General features: G+C 42.1%; 1 protein-coding gene across 2 annotated transcripts in view; it reads left to right on the plus strand.

Annotated features, from left to right (window-relative positions):
• Positions 1 to 19,462, plus strand: part of SEC14L1 (SEC14 like lipid binding 1) — a 42,121-nt gene extending 22,659 nt beyond the window's left edge. Inside the window, exons 4-18 of one of the 2 annotated variants that reach the window (XM_083147863.1) lie at positions 4,043 to 4,192; positions 4,811 to 4,942; positions 6,899 to 7,027; positions 7,122 to 7,350; positions 7,936 to 8,045; positions 8,163 to 8,352; positions 9,972 to 10,060; positions 11,954 to 12,024; positions 13,276 to 13,447; positions 13,728 to 13,862; positions 14,154 to 14,288; positions 15,254 to 15,505; positions 15,579 to 15,757; positions 15,849 to 15,950; positions 16,513 to 16,849. In XM_083147863.1, the coding sequence (XP_083003989.1) occupies positions 4,043 to 4,192; positions 4,811 to 4,942; positions 6,899 to 7,027; positions 7,122 to 7,350; positions 7,936 to 8,045; positions 8,163 to 8,352; positions 9,972 to 10,060; positions 11,954 to 12,024; positions 13,276 to 13,447; positions 13,728 to 13,862; positions 14,154 to 14,288; positions 15,254 to 15,505; positions 15,579 to 15,757; positions 15,849 to 15,950; positions 16,513 to 16,573 (2,136 nt within the window). In that variant the 3' untranslated portion in view covers positions 16,574 to 16,849. Of the gene's footprint in view, positions 1 to 4,042; positions 4,193 to 4,810; positions 4,943 to 6,898; positions 7,028 to 7,121; positions 7,351 to 7,935; positions 8,046 to 8,162; positions 8,353 to 9,971; positions 10,061 to 11,953; positions 12,025 to 13,275; positions 13,448 to 13,727; positions 13,863 to 14,153; positions 14,289 to 15,253; positions 15,506 to 15,578; positions 15,758 to 15,848; positions 15,951 to 16,512 lie in introns of both variants that reach the window. The other variant, XM_083147862.1, reaches the window with a different exon arrangement.
• The last annotated feature ends 2,268 nt before the right edge of the window (positions 19,463 to 21,730 follow it).

Raw genomic sequence — 21,730 nt, forward strand, 5'->3', positions numbered from 1 at the left:
TGCCCTGTTATAGTTCACGTGGATGTAAAGTATTAAAAGCTGCAAAAAATCTCAAAAACTAGTCAACCATTGACCTTTAGATCATTTGAACTTGCCAACCTTTTGACCATGTTGACCATATGGTGTTGACCTATTGACAATTTCCCTATCATCCGAGCACAGTATAACTTGCAATCTGTATGCTCTTCTATGTATCTATTGCAATGGTTCTCCAAACTGTGGGTCCCGATCTTATCAGCATGGGTTCACGACTCCATGTTGCTGACAATCAGGCTGATGACATTTCTAATCAGTCAGTGATTCAAGGAGTCTGAAAAATCGGTTGGATTGTCTGTTATTTTAGACTCAGCACATACATAGCAGCATTGTGGAGACCCAAAATGATGTGAGGTCTGCTGACTACACCTGTGATGTGAAGACCTCTGCAGTAACTTGCTCTGGTCCTATAACTATTTGTATTGTCTGATGGGGTCCCAGAGCAAAATCGTTTGAGGACCCCTGATCTAGTGTATGTGAGGGAAGAGAAGAGAGGGTAACATACAGACCCCACTGAGACAGGACTGTGGTCAGAATGGAATACATGATCATGGCACTTTGAGAAACACTACTGACCACTGGGCTGCAAAATGCCCATCTGTTCACAAGGTATTAATAAAAATAGAGCATGTGGATTGTTTTCTAAAAAAATTGACAATGCAACTCGGAACTTCCCATCTACCCTGAGTGTGTAGTATAACAGAAGAAGGCATAAAGCCTCTGCTAAAATAGTGTGTACAGCACCTACAATGTGGTAAAGCTAACCACTGCCCCACAAAAAATGTACACTTAGAAATTGAGAAGTATTCATGCACTAGACTGAATACCGTATACAAATTCAGGCACTTAATAATTCAACTTTATTGATCAGTGGAGTTAGGCCCTATTAATATGAGCATAGGACCTCGGAAGCAGAACACATGCCTTTATCTGCACGGATACTGATCTCCTCCCCCCCCCCCCCCCCCCCCCCCCCTCCTAGAGTTCTAGCTGCATGATAAGTGGAGCTACAGTATATTTACCGTTGTTTTACTTATTTGGCTGCATTTGATTCAGATGCCAAACTTGCCCACTCTGTGGGTATGGATCATTGGGTAGACAGCAGTATGGTCAACATGCATTAAAGTCGACATGACTGTCAACACGGTCATGTCGACACAAGCATTAGGTTGATATGGGGAAGGTCCACAGTCATAGCATCGACATGGGGGTTTTCAATTTTTTTTTTTCCCCTGAATTTCTACACCGTTGACATGGACACTAAACCGTAGTTTCCCCTCACATGGTTCACTGTGCTCACTATGCTTCGGGCACAGTGCATCACTCAGCACACTATTTTATTCTTCCCCCATGCCCTAGTGGATGTTACGGCATGAAATACCGCCTGTCGGCTCAAAAAAAAATGTGAAAACCTCTATATCGACCTTTTGACTGTTGACCTTCCCCATGTCGACCCTCCTGCTGTAGACCTAGTGACCATATCCCTCCTCTGTACATTATGGATACAAGTAGATGACGGGCCAACCTGTGGCTCTCCAGCTTTTGTGAAACTTCAGTGCCCTGTCTCAGATTTGTTATCCAGAAATGCTAAAACTGTGGCAGCATGCTAGGATATATAGATTCACAACAGCTGAAGACATGTTAGCAAGGCCTGTACCATCTACTTTAGTTGCTCTTCAGATGTCTGTTTCCTTAATCATTCCAAATATTATTGGGTGCTGAGAAAATCTGATGTGCAAAGGCTCATTTAGTAAGCCACTTCTAGCTTTTTATTTTACATTTTATATAGCACCTTTCTTGTGAATAGAAACTAAAGCACTTGTAAGCCATGAAGCAGCCTTCTCGGGTCGACCACTAAAGGTTGACAGGGCTTAGGTCAATAGGGTTGGAAGGTCGACACAAGCATTAGTTTGACAATGGCAAGGTGACAGTCAAAAGGTCAACATGAGTTTCACAGTTTTGGTCCTGAATGTTGACAGTTGACATGGACACCCAATGCATGTTGACCTAATATTGGGTGACCTAATGACCCATACCTGGGTCTGGCTGATGCAAATAGGGGTTAGGGTGGTATGGGTAGAGGGTTATGGTATGTACAGAGCCCCTGTCAAGATTCTTCGTATTGAGAATTTGGGGTTGGTATCATAACCGCTAGGATATGGTATATATCCTATTTGTGAAAGGTGGAGTGTAAAAACTTGGGTACTTGTTTCCTAGAACGGCCACAATCGTGGGCATTGTGTACCTTAAAGTTAAGGTACACGATGCCCGCGATGGACCCGATTTCCTTTGAAAACAGGTCCATTTTACCGTCAAAATCGGGGGCATCGCGTCGGTCGCGGCCATTAACATTGCCCCCGACGCGATGCCCGCGATTTTGCCATAGGCTTCAATGTTAAAATATTTTTTAACATTGAAATCGGGAGCATCGCGTCGGTCTTGTGCCATTTTATAATGGCACAAGATGAGATGGACTTGATTAAGTCCATCTCACATAGGAAACAATGTGAAATGGGCCAATGTGACCCATTTCACATTGTATATGGTCCCGTCGTCACCTCACGATTGACGCCAACCCGAAGCGTGGCGAGCGCAGCGGTGCGCGTCCTCCGACCTTTTCATACCCCCACTATCCACGTCGGCGTGGAGTTGAGAATATAAAGTGTGGCGAGCACGCTTCGGGCTCGGTGGCTCGCTGCGCTCGCCACACTTTATATTCTCAACTCCACGCCAACGTGGATAGTAGGGGTATGAACAGGTCAGAGGACGCGCACCTCCGCCCCTCGCGGGCTCGCTGCGCTCGCCGACGGTTCGGGTTGGCGTCAATCATGGGGTGGCGGCGTTGAGGGGGTAAAATTGGGTGTCTGGGGAATATTTTACATTGTATCCAATGTAAAATAGGGTCCCAGGGACCCTATTCACATTTAATTGAATGTAAAAATCGGGTCGGTCGCATCGCATGCGATTTGGTCGCATGCGATGCGACCGATGCGATTTTTCCGACACGACCACTCAGTGACGTAGGCGGCAGGCTTGGTGATGTTTGCGGCAGCTCGGGAGGACTCGGGCGCCTCAACACCCCAGCGCACCCGAGCCGTGCCGAGCCTGCCGTCTAAGTCACTGATGCAAATAGTGAATGGCGGCTGGTGGCAGGGGAGCTCCGGCGTATGATTGCCGGTGAGGAGGGCGACAGGAGGGTGGGGTGACCCCTAAAGGTAGTGCACCAGTGGTGCACTACCACTGGCGCACTACCAATTGTTTGACAATAAATGGCTTCACCCAACCACTAACCATGAGTGAAAGAAAAGTTTGTGAGCTTTCATTCATATTGTCATATAAAAATGTTCCCGCTGTCTGGGCTTTTGTTCGACTAATGTATTTTTACATATACACTTATGAATATTTAAGTGTCCTATGTTTGTCTGTTCAGAACAGATTTGTTTTATGGTAGGGGGAGCTTTTGAAAAGTATATGTGAAGAACGGTACATACTTTTGTGGATGGATTAAGCGTTAAAACTTTTATCATGCTATGTATTATTTATTTTTCTATTTCGTTCTTTTATATACTGTTTGCCATTTATGTAGGTTTGGAATGGCCTGATACTCTTGCCGTTGTAGTGCACCAGTGCTGTTTTATTCTGAATGCACTATGATGAATATTATTTCATGAGCATGTGATTACTTTTTTTTTTTTTTTGTCTTGTTTTTGTTTCTGAAAACATTAATGATTACATGATTCAAAAGTTAAAACGTTTGTGTAGAATTTTTAGTGTATGCTGTTAATGAGATTGATGCAAAGGATTGTACATTTTCATACCTTTATTACAGAGTTTATAGGGTCATTTGCAGTTATATGCCGAATCATGGCAAATAGAGCAAATATTGGTTGTTCGCAAAAATGTCTGCTGTATTTGTTACAAATTTTGTATTTGTGTTACAAAGTATCCCCAAGAAATGTTAACTCCACAGATCTTACTCATTGTTTTTCCCCTCTCATATACGCAGGCGTATGAGCGTCGTTTCCCCACGTGCCATCTTATCCCCATGTTTGTTGGCAGTGATATCATGAATGAATACATCAGTGAGGATGGAGCAGTGCATGTGGCGGAGAGACGTTGCAAGCTGGATGTTGATGCCCCACGGCTGCTTAAAAAGGTGAGTCCACTATAGGTTATAATGTTCCTCCATGGGGTGTTCATAACACAGGGCTACTAGTGTAGACTATCACTTGAATAGTAATCGCAGAAAACACAATGTTAAGTGAGGCGAGAGTAGAAAAGTCTCTTGAGTAGCTTGGAGAGGCAAAAGATCCAAACCAAGGTGACTAAATTAAACCTAGTATTGTGGTATTCCTATAATATCTATACATCAGTGCCCACCATCCAACTTAATACTCATAAAGAGGTGTATTCAATGCAGCGGCAAGAGTGGTTTTGTATGGCGAGGGTGGCTATTTATTTTTTTGGCGGAAAAGCCATTCTTGCCGTCCAACCACCATTGCCCTGTTCAGTGTTTGGCAGGTTATTTCACATTCGTACAATGGATTACTTTGAGAGAAAATGGTCCATCTTCCCATAATATGAAGTATAATGGTGGGCACTGGAATTTTAATATCCAATAGTATTTTTCTGATATTTCACTCTGTTTTTTATTTGTAGTATCTTACTCCTCCTCCACTAGTTTTCTTCTTCACTACCTAAAACACCCAGATATAGGAACTGCAAGCCCCCATCCCTATTTTGCTAGTTAAACCCACCCTCATGTTGTTTTTAGATTGCTGGAGTAGACTACGTATACTTTATCCAGAAGAATTCCTTAAATAGACGGGACCGCACTCTGCACATTGAAGCTCACAATGAGACTTTTGCAAGCCGAATTGTTGTTCACGAGTATTGCTGTTACACTGTAAGTATTTACCTTTTCTTGCCATGCTGTTGCATAAAGCATGTTTGATCGAAGTCACATTTTCTTACCTTGGCTCCATATGGAATTGAGGGTAAAATGTGCCTTTTTGCAGATGACACAAAGGTATGCAACAGGGTAGACACACCAGGAGGGTGATTGATTGGTGAGCTAGGTAGATTAGAGGAATGGTCAAGAGAATGGCAACTACAGTTTAATGCCAAAAAATGCAAAATCATGCACTTGGGTCTCAGAAATCCAAAGACTAAATACAGTATAAATGGCACTATAATAGAAACTACTGAGGAAGAGAGGGATCTAGGTGTCACTATTTCAGGGGACTTAAAAGCAGGTAGGCAATGTAACAAAGCAATGAAGAAGGCAAGTCAGATGCTTGGTTGCATAGGGAGAGGTATCGGCAGTAGAAAGAAAGAAGTGATAATGCCACTGTATAGGTCATTGGTACGACTTCACCTAGAGTATTGTGTTCAGTTCTGGAGGCCATATCTCCAGAAGGATATAAATACATTAGAGACTGTACAAAGAAGGGCAACTAAAATGGTGCATGGCCTACATCACAAAACGTACCAGGAAAGACTAAAAGATCTTAATATGTATACTTTAGAGGGGACATAATAGAAACTTTCAAATATATCAAGGGTTTTAACAAGGTAAAGGTGGGAGACCTTCACAGGAAGAGGAGCAACAGAAAACGAGGACATGCACTGAAACTAGAGGGAGGAAGATTCAGGGGAAATGTGAGGAAGAATTACTTCACAGAAAGAGTAGCAGATAAGTGGAATAGCCTACCATCAGAGGTGGTAGAGGCAAATACAGAAGTACAATTTAAACATGCTTGGGATAAGCATATTGATATCCTTACAAGAAAAAGGATCAAATATGGTTTGAAGTAATATGTTTTAAAAAGTGGCAGACAAGATGGGCCAAGTGGTTCTTATCTGCCATCAAATTCTATGTTTCTATGTTTATAGTGTGTATGGTAATGAACTAAACATTTTACAGGTGAGTCCTTATGAAGTATTTTAAAACCATAAAAGCCATAACCCTTTTTTCCCCTCTGACTCCTGCACGTCTGCTTTGTCTCCTAAAAAATAAATAAATAACTGTAATGCTTCATTACCAGCTTGTTGAAGATGAGTGCTTAGTTTTTTCTCCTCACCAAACCTGTTTGCATGGCTTGATATGTATCACCAATAATCTTACCAACGGTACTCCTAGGGGGTGTGGTATGACTGGCAGACGGTCAGGATTCCGGCTGTCCAGTATACAGACATCGGATTCCGGCCGCTGGTATGGATGGGAGAGGGCAAAAAAGCCCCTTGTGGGCTATGAGGCTCTCTTTGCTGGTCACAGGTTCTATTTTCTCTCTTTGGGGGTCGAAGGACAATAGCCACTGTTGGTCTGAATTTCAGTGTCGTATACTGACTGGATCATGACTGTCAGTGAGGCATCCGGCACCCCTCTCAGGTCCTGGGGCTTCTGAGCTGTAGGAAACTTACAGATTAAACAGAAAGACCGTAGTCACTCAGAGGAACCAGCTCACAATAAGCAGGAATCTGTGAAGAACCTCTTGTAAATGCAGCCTGAAGGCAGGGTTATCCTTGGGCACCAGGAGGGGCGGTTGTGCAAAGCAGCAGTAGTTGAGCATGAGGGGGGTGGAGGGGAGTACTGAGCACGACTTTATAGAATTTATCGCATTAGCAGTCACTTCACTTGTTTTGTGCTTTGCAATGCTACTGTGTATGAGCGATAAAACATTTTGAGTACTCCTGACGTATAGATTTATGGTGGGCCTGCTGCTATTCCTCCATTATTTATTTTCAATGTGTAGAGTATTTTACTCATACATGTGTGTAATGTTATATTAGGGAATGGTCTTTTGCTTCCAGTTCCCCAAAGCATGATTTAAACTTTTTTTTTGTAAATTTTGTTGTTAAGGTACACCCTGACAATGATGACTGGACTTGCTTTGAGCAGTCTGCTAGCCTGGACATCAAGTCATTCTTCGGTTTTGAGAGCACAGTAGAAAAGATTGCCATGAAACAGTACACCAGCAACATCAAAAAGGTAAGTACATCCCACATATGGTAGTAATAAAAATAGAAAAAAAAGGAAATGATAGTCTTTCATTGCTTGACTTTTTTTTTTTTTTTTTCTTCAGGGTAAAGAAATAATTGAGTATTACTTGAAGCAAATGGAGGAAGAGGGCATTACATCTTTGCCTCGATGGGTTCCTAACGCAACACCACAACAAGAGATTAAGACATCTACCTCAGTCCATGCTGTGTCAGCTGCCCAGAATATACCTACCATAACCTCTAGTGATGGGAACAGTAGCAGGGAAGTCCTATCATCCAGTCCAACTGAGCCCCTCAGCAGCACTCCAGACGGTATGCGTCCTAGAGCTACAGTCTTCAAACCAGTGCTTGTGAACTTTCCAGTCTTTTGAGGAGCTTGTAAATGACCAAAGTTATGAAATGGAAAGACGGCAGCTTTTATTAATCTATCTGGTGACCAAACATGCCAGTAGTGTCTGGAATCTTTATTAGTAACCTGTAATTATGTTATAAGGCAGAGCTTCTCAAACACTGATGTAACAGTCCTGGTCTTATGGATACCAATGCTAGAATGCATTTGGTTATTCAAATGAACTAAGGTACTAACTAAGTCACCTGTGCTCAATCATGGATATCCTTAAAATCTGTACCGTAATTGTAGAATCTGGAAACTGTTATAGGGTATAATCTTGTATCAAAGAAGCCTGCAGAGGAAGCATGTTTTCATATTCCGGTTGCAAAGCTTGATGTAGAAAAACACCCTAATCTTGATCAGGTGTGATGGGATATGAAGGTCTCCAGCCACTTTCATGAGCAGTACTGTAATCTGGAAACTAGTGAGGTTGGGAACACTTTCATATCTGTGTCTCGGAATCTTCTTAGTTTATTGGTGTGGTTGTTTTTTTTTTTTTTTTGTAGATAAATTAGATGCAGATTACATCAAACGTTATCTGGGAGACCTCACACCTTTGCAAGAGAGCTGCCTTATTCGCCTGCGACAATGGCTACAGGAAACCCACAAGGGCAAAGTAAGTGTTTCCATGTTCTGTGTGAGCCTTTTAAATTAGTCTATAGTCCTTGTTGTATATTCATACCTCAAGGAGACATTATTTATGTAACATAACTTCTAATCTATATACGTATAGATCCCGAAAGATGAGCACATCCTGAGGTTCCTGCGAGCACGCGACTTCAATATTGACAAGGCCAGAGAACTCATGTGCCAATCTCTTACCTGGCGTAAACAGCACCAAGTAGACTACCTACTAAGCACGTGGAGCCCCCCACAAGTTCTCCAGGATTTTTATGCAGGGGGCTGGCACCACCATGATTCAGGTCTGCATTTTTGTTTTTGCTCCATGTTATGAATTCATGAGAGGTAAAATCAGACCTCCATCATGTACAAGAGTACCAACAACACAGTAGTTTTGGAAAATAGAAACTTAAAATGGAAGCCATGCTAATGCTCTCATTATTTGCATGTTAATCGTTGAATAGCTCAGATTTTTGTTAGTATGTTAGCTATGAGGAGTTGTCCTACTGACTTACAGATCTTTGACTACAAGAAAACAATTTATGCCAAATTAGAGGTTATACCTAAGGTTATACCTTAACATTTTTTCAAGGTTGTCATAACATGCAGCAGTTCTGATGGTCAAATTGCTGCAACAGCTGTTACCTACTTTCTGTAATTAAATGATACGCAGCATGCATACATGATTCAGACAATTATTGTATGAGCCTGTGAACTACACAAAATGAAAAGCATTAAGGCCCCCATACACTAGCCGATTTTGGTCAGATTTCAGCCAGATCAGTCGGATCTGGCCAAAATCGGACCAAAATCGGCTAGTTTTGATGTCCCCTCAGATCCGATGCGCGGTCCCGTGCGCATCGGATCTGCGTCGGGTGGTCGGACCTGCTGCACGTCCGACCACCCGACTTGGGACCTAGTGGGGCGGGGCGGCGCGGCGGTGGAGGGAGCAGGGGGGGCTCGGGACGCTGCGGGGGACACGTCTGTGTCCCCCGCTGCTGGGGACGCTGCGGGGGACAGCGTCTGAGCGGCGAGAAGGTAGAGGGAGCAGGGGGGGCTGGAGACGCTGCGGGGGACACAGGCTGCATAGAGCCGGGCAGGGGAAGCCGGCCGGGAGCTGTCAGTAATGAATAAAAAAAAAAAGCCCATACAATGAATGGGCAGCCTGTGATTGGCTGCTGAGCGCTCTCTCAGCCAATTGCTGACTGGCTGAGAGAGCGCTCAGCCAATCACAGGCTGCCTATTCATTGTATGGGCTTTTTTTTTTTATTCATTACTGACAGCTCCCGGCCGGCTTCCCCTGCCCGGCTCTATGCAGCCTGTGTCCCCCGCAGCGTCTCCAGCCCCCCCTGCTCCCTCTACCTTCTCGCCGCTCAGACGATGTCCCCCGCAGCGTCCCCAGCAGCGGGGGACACAGACGTGTCCCCCGCAGCGTCCCCAGCCCCCCTGCTCCCACCAGCTCCCACCTCTTAGCGCCCCCCCCCCTGCTCCCCGGGTTTTTTACATGTGATAAATCGAGACGATTTATCACATGTAAAAAATGGCACATCAAGTGCCAATCTAATCAAGCTCCCCCGGGGAGCAGCCGGGGAAGCTCAGGGGGAAGTCGGGGGCGACTTGTCCTAAGGACAAGTCGCCCTAGTGTATGGGGGCCTTTACAGAACTATTTTTCCAACTGATATTAATGAGCCCATTTTAAGAGGAATATACATTTCAATTAGTGCACAAAAATAAACTTAGAAGACTAATAAAAAAAGAATAAAGTGCCATAAAAGCCCCAGTGAGGCCTTTATGGTCATAAGCTGCAATTTGTAGTATTGATTACTTTTTATTTTATTTTTTTTAATCCACCACTAAAGTAACTTTACTTGCTCTGGCACGTAATGTTGGGGTGACTATATGTTGATGTGTAACCTTTTAGATGGTCGTCCATTGTATGTGCTGAGGCTTGGACAGATGGACACAAAAGGTTTGGTCAGAGCTCTTGGTGAAGAGTCCCTCCTCAGGCATGTAAGTTTCCCTATTTATAGAAGAACATTCAGTTTGGAAGAGGTCATGAAAGGTATCCATTTTAATTCATGTTCAGTGTTTAGTTAGCATCTACTCTACATCAGACATTTACTTTTAAACACCTGTTTAAAACTATCTTAATGTGTTAGACCCGTACACACTATGGGATATACAGCACCACACATTGCTAAAAGGAGGCCTGTGGAGACTTCCTATCATTTCCATCAAGGCTTTGTTAAATGGTGTCTTCTAGCTATTGATCTTTTCTCTACTGGCAACTAAGCCCCATGTGGTGGTGGCCACCGCAGTTCAGGTGCCGGGTAGATTTGTCTGCTCCTTTTTTTTTTTTTTTTTTTTGTATGAGTATCTTCTTGCCCCCTCCATACAATGTTGGTCAGATGACCTGCAAGGTTAGGAGGCAGCCATAAGTGGGGCTAGAGGTTTAACTGCAAGCCTGTCCTTGCATGCGGTTTCATTTTTTTCTCAGTGTCCTGCTGATTGTCACTCCAGATGCATTCTGTATTTCTCGATTTTGCATCGGGGACTACTGCACTTGTCTTGAATCCTCTTCTGAAGGTCTGTGTCCCTCAACTGAGATTGGAGTGTTTTGTCTGCCTGGACCAAATGAACAGCCAGAGGTGCCTATACAAGACTATAATGTCTATTTTGTTCTGCATTACATTGTAAATGCAGCTTTAGGGGCAGTTTGCATTTGGATGTCCTTCAATAGTTCCTTTTTGGTGTCATCCATTCTGCAGCATCTCTAGTAGCTTGCGCGGTTTATTTTTCTCTAGTTCATAGGTTCTCAAACTTGGTCCTCAGGACCCCACACAGTGCATGTTTTCCAGGTCTCAACACAGACTCAAGTAAAATAATATTATCCCATATTAATATGAATATTTGAAAATGTGTCGGTGAGTAATAAATGCACCTGTGGACCTTTTGTGGGGTCCTGAGGACCAAGTTTGAGAATTACTGCTCTAGTATTGTGTGGGCATCTTAGCTACACTTTGCTGGCATTCTGTAGTAATTGCTTCCTCAAGAAGGAAAAAGAAGGTCTCTGATGCTTCAGTCTACTTTGTTCTTCTCTAATTTTTCCATTCTGTCTGGTCAGTGATCTACTCTAAGCTGGCCTTCTAGGAAGGTGTTGTTGCCAGTCTCTCCTGGTCCAAGAAATTTGGGGGTTCAGGTTTTTTTTTTTACGTGTGTGCATCCAATGGCTAGACTAACCAGGCACATCCTCCTCAGGCCATGTGCTATTTGGGAAACACTTGCCTTAGCTATTAGTTTTTATTGCACATTTCATGTTCGTTTATTGGTTTCACAAGTTTTTGGCCACAACTAACAGTTTTGTCCATCAGGTTTGTGAAAGGGTAGGCTGAGCTGTTTGAAATACACTGCAGACTGTGGGACTTCCCAAAGCAGATAGACATTGGGGGGTATGCAATCTGCCACTGCTATTTCAGACAGGGGAAATAGCGGCAGCTCCCTATTCAGTGCTGTCTTTAGCGAAAGCATTGAAGCGGTGTCACAACAGAACGGGCCCAACTTTAGAAGCTGTTGGACCTGTTCTGCCGATAGAGGGTAAATTTTTGGTACTGCCTAGGTTGTCTGTTACATGTGACGTTGTCCCTTTTTTTTGGGCTTTATATAAAATAAATTACTAGCTGGAAGAGAAGGGAGGGCTTAGAGTGCCAATAGCTTTATCTATTTAGTGGATGTTGATCAGCCTTCTTTCTAAACCCACAGTCTGCAGTGTATCCGAGATGGACTTGGTTGACTTATTTTTTACTGTGAGAAATTCTTTTTTTCCATGAGAAGTGAATGTATATTTAGAAAAGGGATTTGTTTATCTTCTCTAGCGTATTAACCTAGTATCCGCTTTGGTTTCAGGTGCTGTCCATTAACGAAGAAGGGCTTAGGCGCTGTGAGGAAAATACGAAAATATTTGGGCGACCCATCAGGTGAAGTTTTAGTTTAGTTTTCTTAATTTTTTATTTTTTTTTTATGTTCTTTAGTTAAGCTGTTTCAAATGTAACGTATAAAAAATACACTCTGTCTCGATATAATTGACAGACCATAGCAAAAAATGAAGCAAAACATGCTAAGCCAGTGGTTCCCAAACTGTGTGCCGTGGCTCCCTGGGGTGCCTCGGGACACTTGCAGGGGTGCCCCAGGTTGGTGGTCCAGGACCAATTCAATTTATTTATGGTTAATTATTTATGGGCAAAACCAGTGCTGGTGCCTGCCAATCATAAAATGTGTACAAACAGAAGCAAATCCTGCCCTTTAGCACATAACTGACCCTAAGAATCGCATATAAACCCAATCTAATTCATTGTTTTTGGGCATAGGGGTGCCGCGAAAAAATTCCGATACACTAGGGTGTCGTGATTCAAAAAAGTTTGGGAACCCCTGTGCTAAGCTATGAGAAAATACAGTATATAATGCACCTAGACATACATTTACCTAATGCAGTATACCACTGGCACCACAAGGTGGCTCTGATGTGTCTGTTGTAGTTACACCAGTTAAGCAAAACTTGCTTGCTGGCCCCCATAAGGACATTTATTCAAAAGCAGAGTATGGTTCTTTAATACTTATGGAAATTATGAATTTATAGTCCTACATTTATTTTACTATTTCAGCACTTCTATTACAAATAAACATATTTGTTCTATACAGTCACGTAGCTTTAGTTTGATCTGTTGATACAGATTTTTTTCTGTTTAATACTGGTTCTTATTTGTGCCACCTTATGGTGATATCAGTGGATTTCTGCAATAGGGTTATTGACTACTTCCAACATTCCGTATTAATCGATCACCATTGTTAGAAGTTCTTGTCGTTGTCCTTTCACAATCAAACTCAGTCGGTGGTTTTCTGTTGGCCTTTATTGCCCTCATGTTATGGCACTACCAGAATGCATGTATTCCTGGCATGACATGCACAATTGCACCAGTGGATAAATTGTGCAAGTTTGCCAGGCTAATCTCCAGAATGTTCACCTAATTGCAGAATGTTTCGGATTAGACAAGTGGGAAATAATATATGTTTACAATAAAATGTTCTGGCCCTAGGTGCACACGCTTTAAACACTGATGTACTAAATAGACTAAATGGAAGCAAAAATTATATAAATGCTATAATTAAATAGCTTTCCCTTCATTACTAAAGTTGATCTAATTTTCATGTGATTTGCTGTTACATTTTAGCTCTTGGACCTGCCTAGTAGATTTGGAGGGGCTAAATATGAGGCATTTATGGAGACCTGGAGTGAAAGCATTGCTACGCATCATTGAAGTGGTTGAAACAAATTACCCAGAGACTTTGGGGCGGCTTTTGATCTTACGGGCCCCAAGAGTGTTTCCAGTGTTGTGGACATTGGTAAGTTTGTATTAAACAAAAAACAATATATTTGTTCCCAGCCTATGCAAATTTCTCTTTAAGGAAAAAAAAAGGGGAAACCTTCTTCATGGAAGTATATTTTCTAAATACAACCTGAATCTTTCGGCTTTTATACTACTTTACTACTACTAAATTACCTCAAATCAGCAAATGGTTTTTATGGTTACGGTCTATTCTTCCGACTATGATACATTTTGAATTTTTTTTTTTCAGTTCAGCTCCTTTTATTTTAATCCTTCATTTCTTTGTGATTTTTCAGGTTAGTCCCTTCATAGATGAGAATACCAGGAAGAAGTTCCTTATCTATGCCGGCAATGACTATCAAGGCCCAGGTGGACTAATTGATTACATTGACAAAGAAGTGATTCCAGACTTTCTTGGCGGGGAATGCATGGTGAGCATTACTGGGGTAGTTGGGGTGCACTTTCAGGTGGTCTCTGTGGGTCAACCATACTGGCTATTAATGAAGCATAGGTAAATCATACTGGATGATGCAGGTTTGATTCCTAGTCTCTACATATTAATATGAGTTACAGTATTTCTCTCTATAATTATTCTTTAAAGAAACTGCTATAAGTATTGGAACACATCTTGCAAGGATTATTAGATCTAACCACATCCTGATGTTTCTGCATTCACCATGCACTATGCTTCATGTCCCTAATGCATATAACTGGTTTTGCAGTGTGAGGTTCCGGAAGGTGGGCTGGTTCCCAAAGCACTTTACCGGACTCCAGAGGAACTGGAAAGTGAGGATATCAGACTCTGGACAGAGACGATCTACCAGTCAGCTAGTGTGTTTAAGGGTGCTCCACATGAGGTAGGTTGGCTGAAATTCCAATATGTTTCATGATTCACACCCATAAGGGTTTCCTGATCGCAGTATTTCTCTGAGGGCAAATTGTTTCTTTTCTAAGCCAAATACTCATTTAACTCCATTGATTTTTCTAAAAAAATTTCTTCTGTATTTGGAATTTAAGGGGGGTATTCAATGTCAGGGGTACGGCTGTTGAGCAAGCTCGATAGCCATGCCCCTGTCCCGTTCTCGCTTTGCTCGACTTGAGCTCGGCAGTCGGGATTCAATGTCCCGAGCGGCGAGAGAGGGGTGTGGCCTTGAGCTGAGGATGGAAATAGACGAGCTCCAGCCGTGAACTCGCCTATTTCCTGCTTTTTTCGGCAGAACGAGCCCGACAGCTTGTGATGTCGGGCTCGTTCTGCCGAGAACCCCTGTTCAATGCTGTGGGGGGAAGACAGCATTGAGTAAGGCCTCGCAGCCATCTCCCCTGTCAGGTTTTGGGTCTGTGAGATTGGAGATCACCCTAAATATTTTCTTTGTTAATTAGCTTAATAATCTTTGCTTACTTTGCGTGTCATTATTGTCTTGGTTGTGGCACCTGTCCATCTCTGCGTTTTCTTCTGAAACTACTATTGTGTAAAAGTGAACAAAGGCCATCTCACCCGGTTAGCACAACATTTATATTAAAGACCATTCGCAAGGGGTGCTACCAACTACAAAGGTATATTGAAGAAGGAAATTAATATTGTGTTACCTTATGGGTTATTCTGTATTTTAAAGAATGCACAGTATTTTTTTACTTTTTAATAGATGTACCTATTTTCAACTGATTGGTGTTCCATAATACTAATATATTCTGTTCTGCGGAGACTAGCCTGCATAGTTTGAAACTTTGTTTTTTTTTTAACCTCTTTGTACTAAATTGTGCTGTGATGGATCACGTGTTCTAGGGTTTAAACAGTTTTTGTGTTCTTTGTACCTTTTTCCAGATTTTAATTCAAATAGTGGATGCCTCCTGTGTGATCACCTGGGACTTTGATGTGTGCAAAGGAGACATCGTTTTTAACATTTACCACTCCAAGAGGGCACCACAAGTACCCAAACGGGACACCCTTGGAGCTCATGGCATAACATCTCCAGTTGGCAACAATGTGCAGCTGATTGATAAGGCTTGGCAACTGGGCCGAGATTACAGCATGGTGGAATCTCCGCTGACTTGTAAGGAGGGCGAGAGTGTACAGGTAACTTCTTGCTAATTATTGCAGTCCTTTTTAATAACTTTCTTGCTGCACAGACTAAAGTTTTCATCTGCAGGGCTCTCACGTGACTCGCTGGCCGGGGTTCTATATCCTGCAGTGGAAATTTCACAGCATGCCTGCCTGTGCCACCAGCAGCCTCCCACGTGTGGATGATGTTCTTGCCTCTTTACAAGTCTCCTCACACAAGTGCAAAGTCATGTACTACACAGAGATCATTGGCTCTGACGATTTCAGGTACTGAACAATGTCTATAACTGAACACCATGAAAACTGAAAACTATGCTTTTCTGTATAGTAGTTGTATAATGTTTCTGTCTTCCTTTAGGGGTTCCATGACCAGCCTGGAATCGAGCCACAGTGGTTTCTCACAACTCAGTGCAGCCACCACCACTTCTAGCCAGTCTCACTCAAGTTCCATGGTATCCAGGTAGCTCTGCACGAGTAGACTTGACAAAGCAGATCCACCACCTTACCTCCATTGAATGACTGTACCCTTTGCCCATACATAAAATTTTCAGTCATATGTCATTATTTCTCCAATTCGCTGATAGGCTTTAGGGCTTTACCCTGTAATTATACCCCTTAGGGACTTTTCCATTTGTTGGGCTAGCACTTATAAAAATATATGAACTACATTCTGCTGATTTTATATAAATATTTTTTCTTTTCTAACCGGTCTAATTTTTTTGCAAAGTTGTGCAAAAAAAGCAGTGTATATTGTATGTAAAATTTGTGCAGCAGTAGTTTTCCATATAACCTGTATCTACTTGTTGCCATGCTGCGCTCCCTTTTCACCTGTAATGCCCTAAAATCTAACAGTCTGTGGATTTTTACTTTAGAGCCAGTTTAACATCTTGGCCATTAGAGGCCTGTTCTGCTGATAATTACTGTTGTTACTTTCAATGTATATGGTAAGATGGGGCTAATAATCTTTCTTTATGTTCTCTTTCCATGCATTACTTGTGGTTTCCATTTTCACCTCTTTACAGCCCATCCTGTGTCCCCATCCACGGTCATTTGGGTTCCTGCATTTCCATTTTTAAACGTTAATTTTGCCTCTCCATTTTATCCCCTAATAATAAGAACCTATATAACTCTTTCATGTTTTTTTGTTCCCCCCTCCCCTTACTGTTCTTCTTTTTTTTTTTTTTTTTTTCTGCCTTGCCTTCCATTTTGGTTACAGAGAGCCCCTCCCTCTGTCTGAGTCCATGCTCCCTTCTCTCACCCACCCCCAAGACCTGAAGTCCTGTCCGGATGGGCTCCTGCGCCTCTCCCCTTCCTTTTGGGGCCAGCACTTTTCCACTCTCTACACCCTCCGACCCCCCGTCTTCCTGCGTTGGCCCCCCACCTGGCGCCTCCCATTCATCCGGGAGGCTGTGGGAACTACTGCCATCGAGACAGAAGGCGCCGACTCTTCCTGAGGCCATGCATGAAGGTTTAGGGTGTCCAATTGGTTTACAGAAAAAGTTGACGGTTCTGGCTTTCGGCTCCTTAACTGATCAAATAATGCAAAGCAAAAATGCTTGATGTTGGAAACCTTTTCCATTGCACTCATTTGGAGGAGTTGGCATACGTTGCTCACACTACTGCTTCACCATATCCTTCAATACTTAAAGAGCTGTGATATTCGTATGCAATAGCAACACAGCATCTTCTAACCACCTGCTGGAGAGGTTGGGCAACAAAACACAAACCTGCCATCTTGTCCATTCTGACTCCTACTGAAACTGTTACTTTTTATTAGAAGTTAATGAGTACTTGACATTTGCCATATGCTGTGGTGATGTAGGGGCAGTTATTTAACCCTTTTTAGTCTACCACTATTAGCCATATGGTTTCTCCAAGCCGACCACTGTCAGTTATTGGCGTTGGCTGTCAGCATTGCCAGTTGATAAATTTCACTCACCAAGATCTTTAGTTGGGATGAGAAAATGAACATTCCAGCCAGAGGAAATGCCATTCAAAGAAAGAGGCAACCCTTTGTAAATGAATGCAAAATTTGTATATTCTATTACTGGTAAGTGATAAAGTCCAGGTAGACCCTATTTGTAGAAACATTTGCATGTAGTAGTGGATGATTTCTATAGACTTTGCCTGTCTTAATTGCAATGGTTGTTTCATGAGTATTGAGGTTATTCTCTTCTGTGGTCTAGGAAATGTAAACCAGCTAGTTCACAGATGAATCCTCTAGGTCAAAGTATATCATTCTTGCAAAGGAAGGTCCTGATTTAAGGAGACTTTATCTGACTGCATGGTGTTCCGCCAAAATGACTGACTGGCTTTTTTTCACCATCTGGCCATTGGTTGAGTTGTGGCCATCCTTGCAGTAGCTGACCTATAGTTGAGCCCCAAGTTGGATACTGGTGATGTGCCAACAAATATATGCCGGGCCCAATGGTTTCCTAGAAGTTTTCTCTTTCAGTGATGACCATTTATCTCCTGGTGGGATATACCGATCTAAGTAACCGTTTTGTGCACCTCAAATTTGAACCATTTCACTGCCTCTAGGTAGTGCATAGAAATGTATTTTCTGCTTTCCCTAGACCAGTCTGATATGAACTTAAATTGCTTTTGAAAGTGCCAGAATATTTTCATCTGTGTTTTAAAGGGTTCCCCCTATAACAAATATGTTCTTTCTTGTGTATTCCTATAGAGAGATTCTTAAACATAATTTTAATTTCTATTGAAACTCTAATGTACTTATTATGCATTAATTAGAAATCTCTGCCTGTTACATAGAAAATGTCACATTCTGAAGGTTTTGTCACCATCACATTGTTTAGCAGCTAGTTATAATAGTGAGTGCCTGTAATCACCGCGTGTCACACTCACAAGCAGTGCTCAGAATACCTGGTAATGCAGCAGAGAATGCAAGTGTGATATTTCATATAATATCCTGCCCACTGCCAAAGAATGATGATCTCTGCATGTACTGAGCTTGTCACCAATGTAACACTCATTCGGCATTGCCATTAGATTTGTAACGTTTCATAGATCAAAGCCAGAATATATGACATTTGCACCAAAGAGACCATACACATACTAGAAACTAGTTAAATTATGCATGTGTATGGTCCCTCTACATTTATTTATTAGATCACTGTTATTACACCCTGGTGAAGGGTGGTTGTAGTGGATAGCCCTAAAAATAGTTGTCTGTCCACTCAATGTGGTCTATTGCCATAAGGGCACTAGTCTGTCACAGTAATGTCTGTGGTATTACTAGGGACAGATCTGCTCATGCTTTGTGTGGTATAGCTGACCGGTTAAAAGAATGCACAATTATCCCATATTTTATATAATGTATGATCACAGCACAGGCGTTTCTCCACTGATTGCCACCATGTAGTTCCTGGTTTGTGTTTGAAACTCTGAATGATAACCAGTCACCACTTCTTTTGTATTGTGAGGCTATCCCTAATCTCCTGGAAATAAGGGCTTATTTCACAGATGACATGGCTGTGCCTTGGTCACTGGATACTCTGTAGATTCCTTACCCATTATTCCGCATTTGTTCATTCCACCAAGCATTAAAACGACATCCAAGGCTCCCATTTAAGACCTTTGCAACCGCTTGGATGGAGCCTAGCGCTTTTATGATGTGTCCAGTTTTGAGAGCCAGGGACTGCTAATCTTCTAGTCAGGTCCTTGGAGAGATAATTTGCACACGTATTTCTATCAAATGTTTTTTTTGTTCTTAAGTTAGCTTTTTTTTTAATTGAAATAAGCATATCGGCTGTAATGTGTTTGTTTCCTTCCCTCCCCTTATCCCCAAGATATGGAATGGATGTGTGTGTGTGTATGTATGTGTGTTTGAAAATAGTATATCATAATGACATGACCTCAAGCTCTATTCTAACAATTAATTTAACATACAGGTAGCTTTTCAAAGCATTTTTTTTAATTGTTAACTATAATAAACATTGATGCTGTAATAAAGATGTGTGAATTTTTTTTTTCTTCTGATCCAAAACACATAAGGTCCATACACACTGGGTGATTATGCCCAGCGTGTATGGACAGTGATGATTGCTATCATCTCTGTTCATACACACTGAGCGGCTTTCCCCCTGCCTGGCGCCGTCAGTGGGGGAGGACTGCTTTGCATAGTGCAGTGCTACGTCTAGAATGTCCACGTGTCAATGTTCACCATGCCAACAGGTGGCATGCGGCTATCCGTTTGTTAAAATAATCTAACATGGTAAATGTTGACACTATGACAGTAAACCTTTTTGTCGATCCATTGCTGACATGTTTAAATAACTTCAGCATACATTGGTTACTGCCAACTGTTTTTACATACATCCCTGATAATTATCCGATCCATTTCAATAAACGATTTCAGCATGGATAATCCAACACATTATAAGGAATATGTGTATTGGCACTTAAATGTTATTATTTTAGCAATGTTCCTGTGAGTGATCCTCAAAGTATCCACTAAAAATGCCAGCATCGCTCACAGCGACTGTTCTTTTAGTATAAATAAATGCAAATACAGCCAAGTCAATTAATTTTAAGTTTAGTTACCGGTAAATATTGCAACCAAAAAAGAACAGTCACTTGAGCATTGCTGGTATTCTTAACAGATATTTTGAGGAGCTCTCAGAGCAACGTCAGCACTCCAAGGGTTAATAAATTGTTTGCTTAGTAATTTGCCCACTATTGTACCGCAATAACATCTGCCCCACCTATGGCAGTGGTTTCCCAAACTGTGTGCCTAGGCACCGTGCTGCCATGTGGCTCTTGCAGGGGTGCCTTGGGTTGGTGGTACAGGACCAACTCGAATTATTTATGGTCAAAGTGCTAGACAAAAGCAGTTCTAGTGGCTGTCAATCCTAAATGTGGACAATCAGAAGTATAACTACACCACATAACTGAACCGAAGGATCACAGGTAACTTAATTTTATATTTTTTCAAAATGTCTACATCCACTTTTATGCTAGGGGCGCTGTGACAATAAAAGAAAATGCTGATACTCTAAGGCAGTGGTTCTGAAACTCTGGTCCTTATTCTAGTTTTACTCTTTCTGTCAAAATCCTTCTTAGATGGACAAAACCATGTGCCCTGCAGGGGGGCAGATGTAAAATGTGCAGAGAGAATTAGATTTGGGTGAGCTATTTTGTTTCTGTGCAGGGTAACTACTGATTGCTTCATTTTTACACTGCAATATAGATCTCACTTTGAAGTAAAACCCCACCGAAATCTAATTCTCTCTGCACAAGTAACATCTGCCCCACCTGCAGTGCACATGGTTTTGTCCATCTAAGAAGGATTTTGTCAGTGAACTAGAATAAGGCCCTCTGTCCTCAGGACCCCGCACAGTTCATGTTTTCCAGGTCACCCAGGAGGTGCCCAGGTGCATTTATTAACCATTGACACATTTTAAAAGATACACAGGTGGAGGTAATTATTTTACTTGTGATTCTGTGAGGGGACCTGCAAAACATGCACTGTGTGGGGTCCTGAGAACTTTGATAACCTGTGATCAAGGAAGTTTGATCAAGTTTGATCACAGTGATTCAAGGAAGTTTGTATACCACTTAATTCTACAATTCATGAGTGAGGTTGTTGTACTACTCTTATACAGCCATTTATAAAGCACCTCCCTACCCTGTATTCTCCAGATGGGGAACCCTGTAATTGCATCAAAAAATAGATATGTCACTATTTAAAAACCCCTTTAGTTATAATTTTTGTAAGCACTACCTCCAAATACCTAGTGGATTGAAAAGTAGAATGAAAACTTGTTAATGGTCCTATGATCCATGAAGAAGAGACTTGTACAATTAGTAATGTAGAATGTGTCAGCAGTGGTCTATTGCTATTTTTAGGCTACGTTCTTTGATACGGCTCCACTGGCTTCAGTAATGTGAATTGGCTGGAACTCGTGAGTAATTTGAGGGTAACTTAGATGTCCACTGGTCATGCAGATGGTCTAATCCAGGGGTAGCCAACGCCAGTCCTCGAGAGCTACCAACAGTTAACATTTTCCAGGTCACCTCACAGAATCACAAGCTAAGTAATTATATCCACCTGTGGATCATTTGTAATTTGGCAGTGAGTAAAGAGTGCACCTGTGCAGCAGCTAGTTGGTCTGGAAAACATGAACTGTTGGTAGCTCTCGAGGACTGGAGTTGGCTACCCCTGGTCTAATCCTATGTTCTCAGACGAAGTAGTGGTTCAGAGAAGTCTGCAAAAAGATG

The sequence above is a fragment of the Crinia signifera genome, chromosome 6 (assembly GCF_055691185.1).
Source record: "Crinia signifera chromosome 6, ASM5569118v1, whole genome shotgun sequence".
In the NCBI taxonomy this organism is placed as follows: domain Eukaryota; kingdom Metazoa; phylum Chordata; class Amphibia; order Anura; family Myobatrachidae; genus Crinia; species Crinia signifera.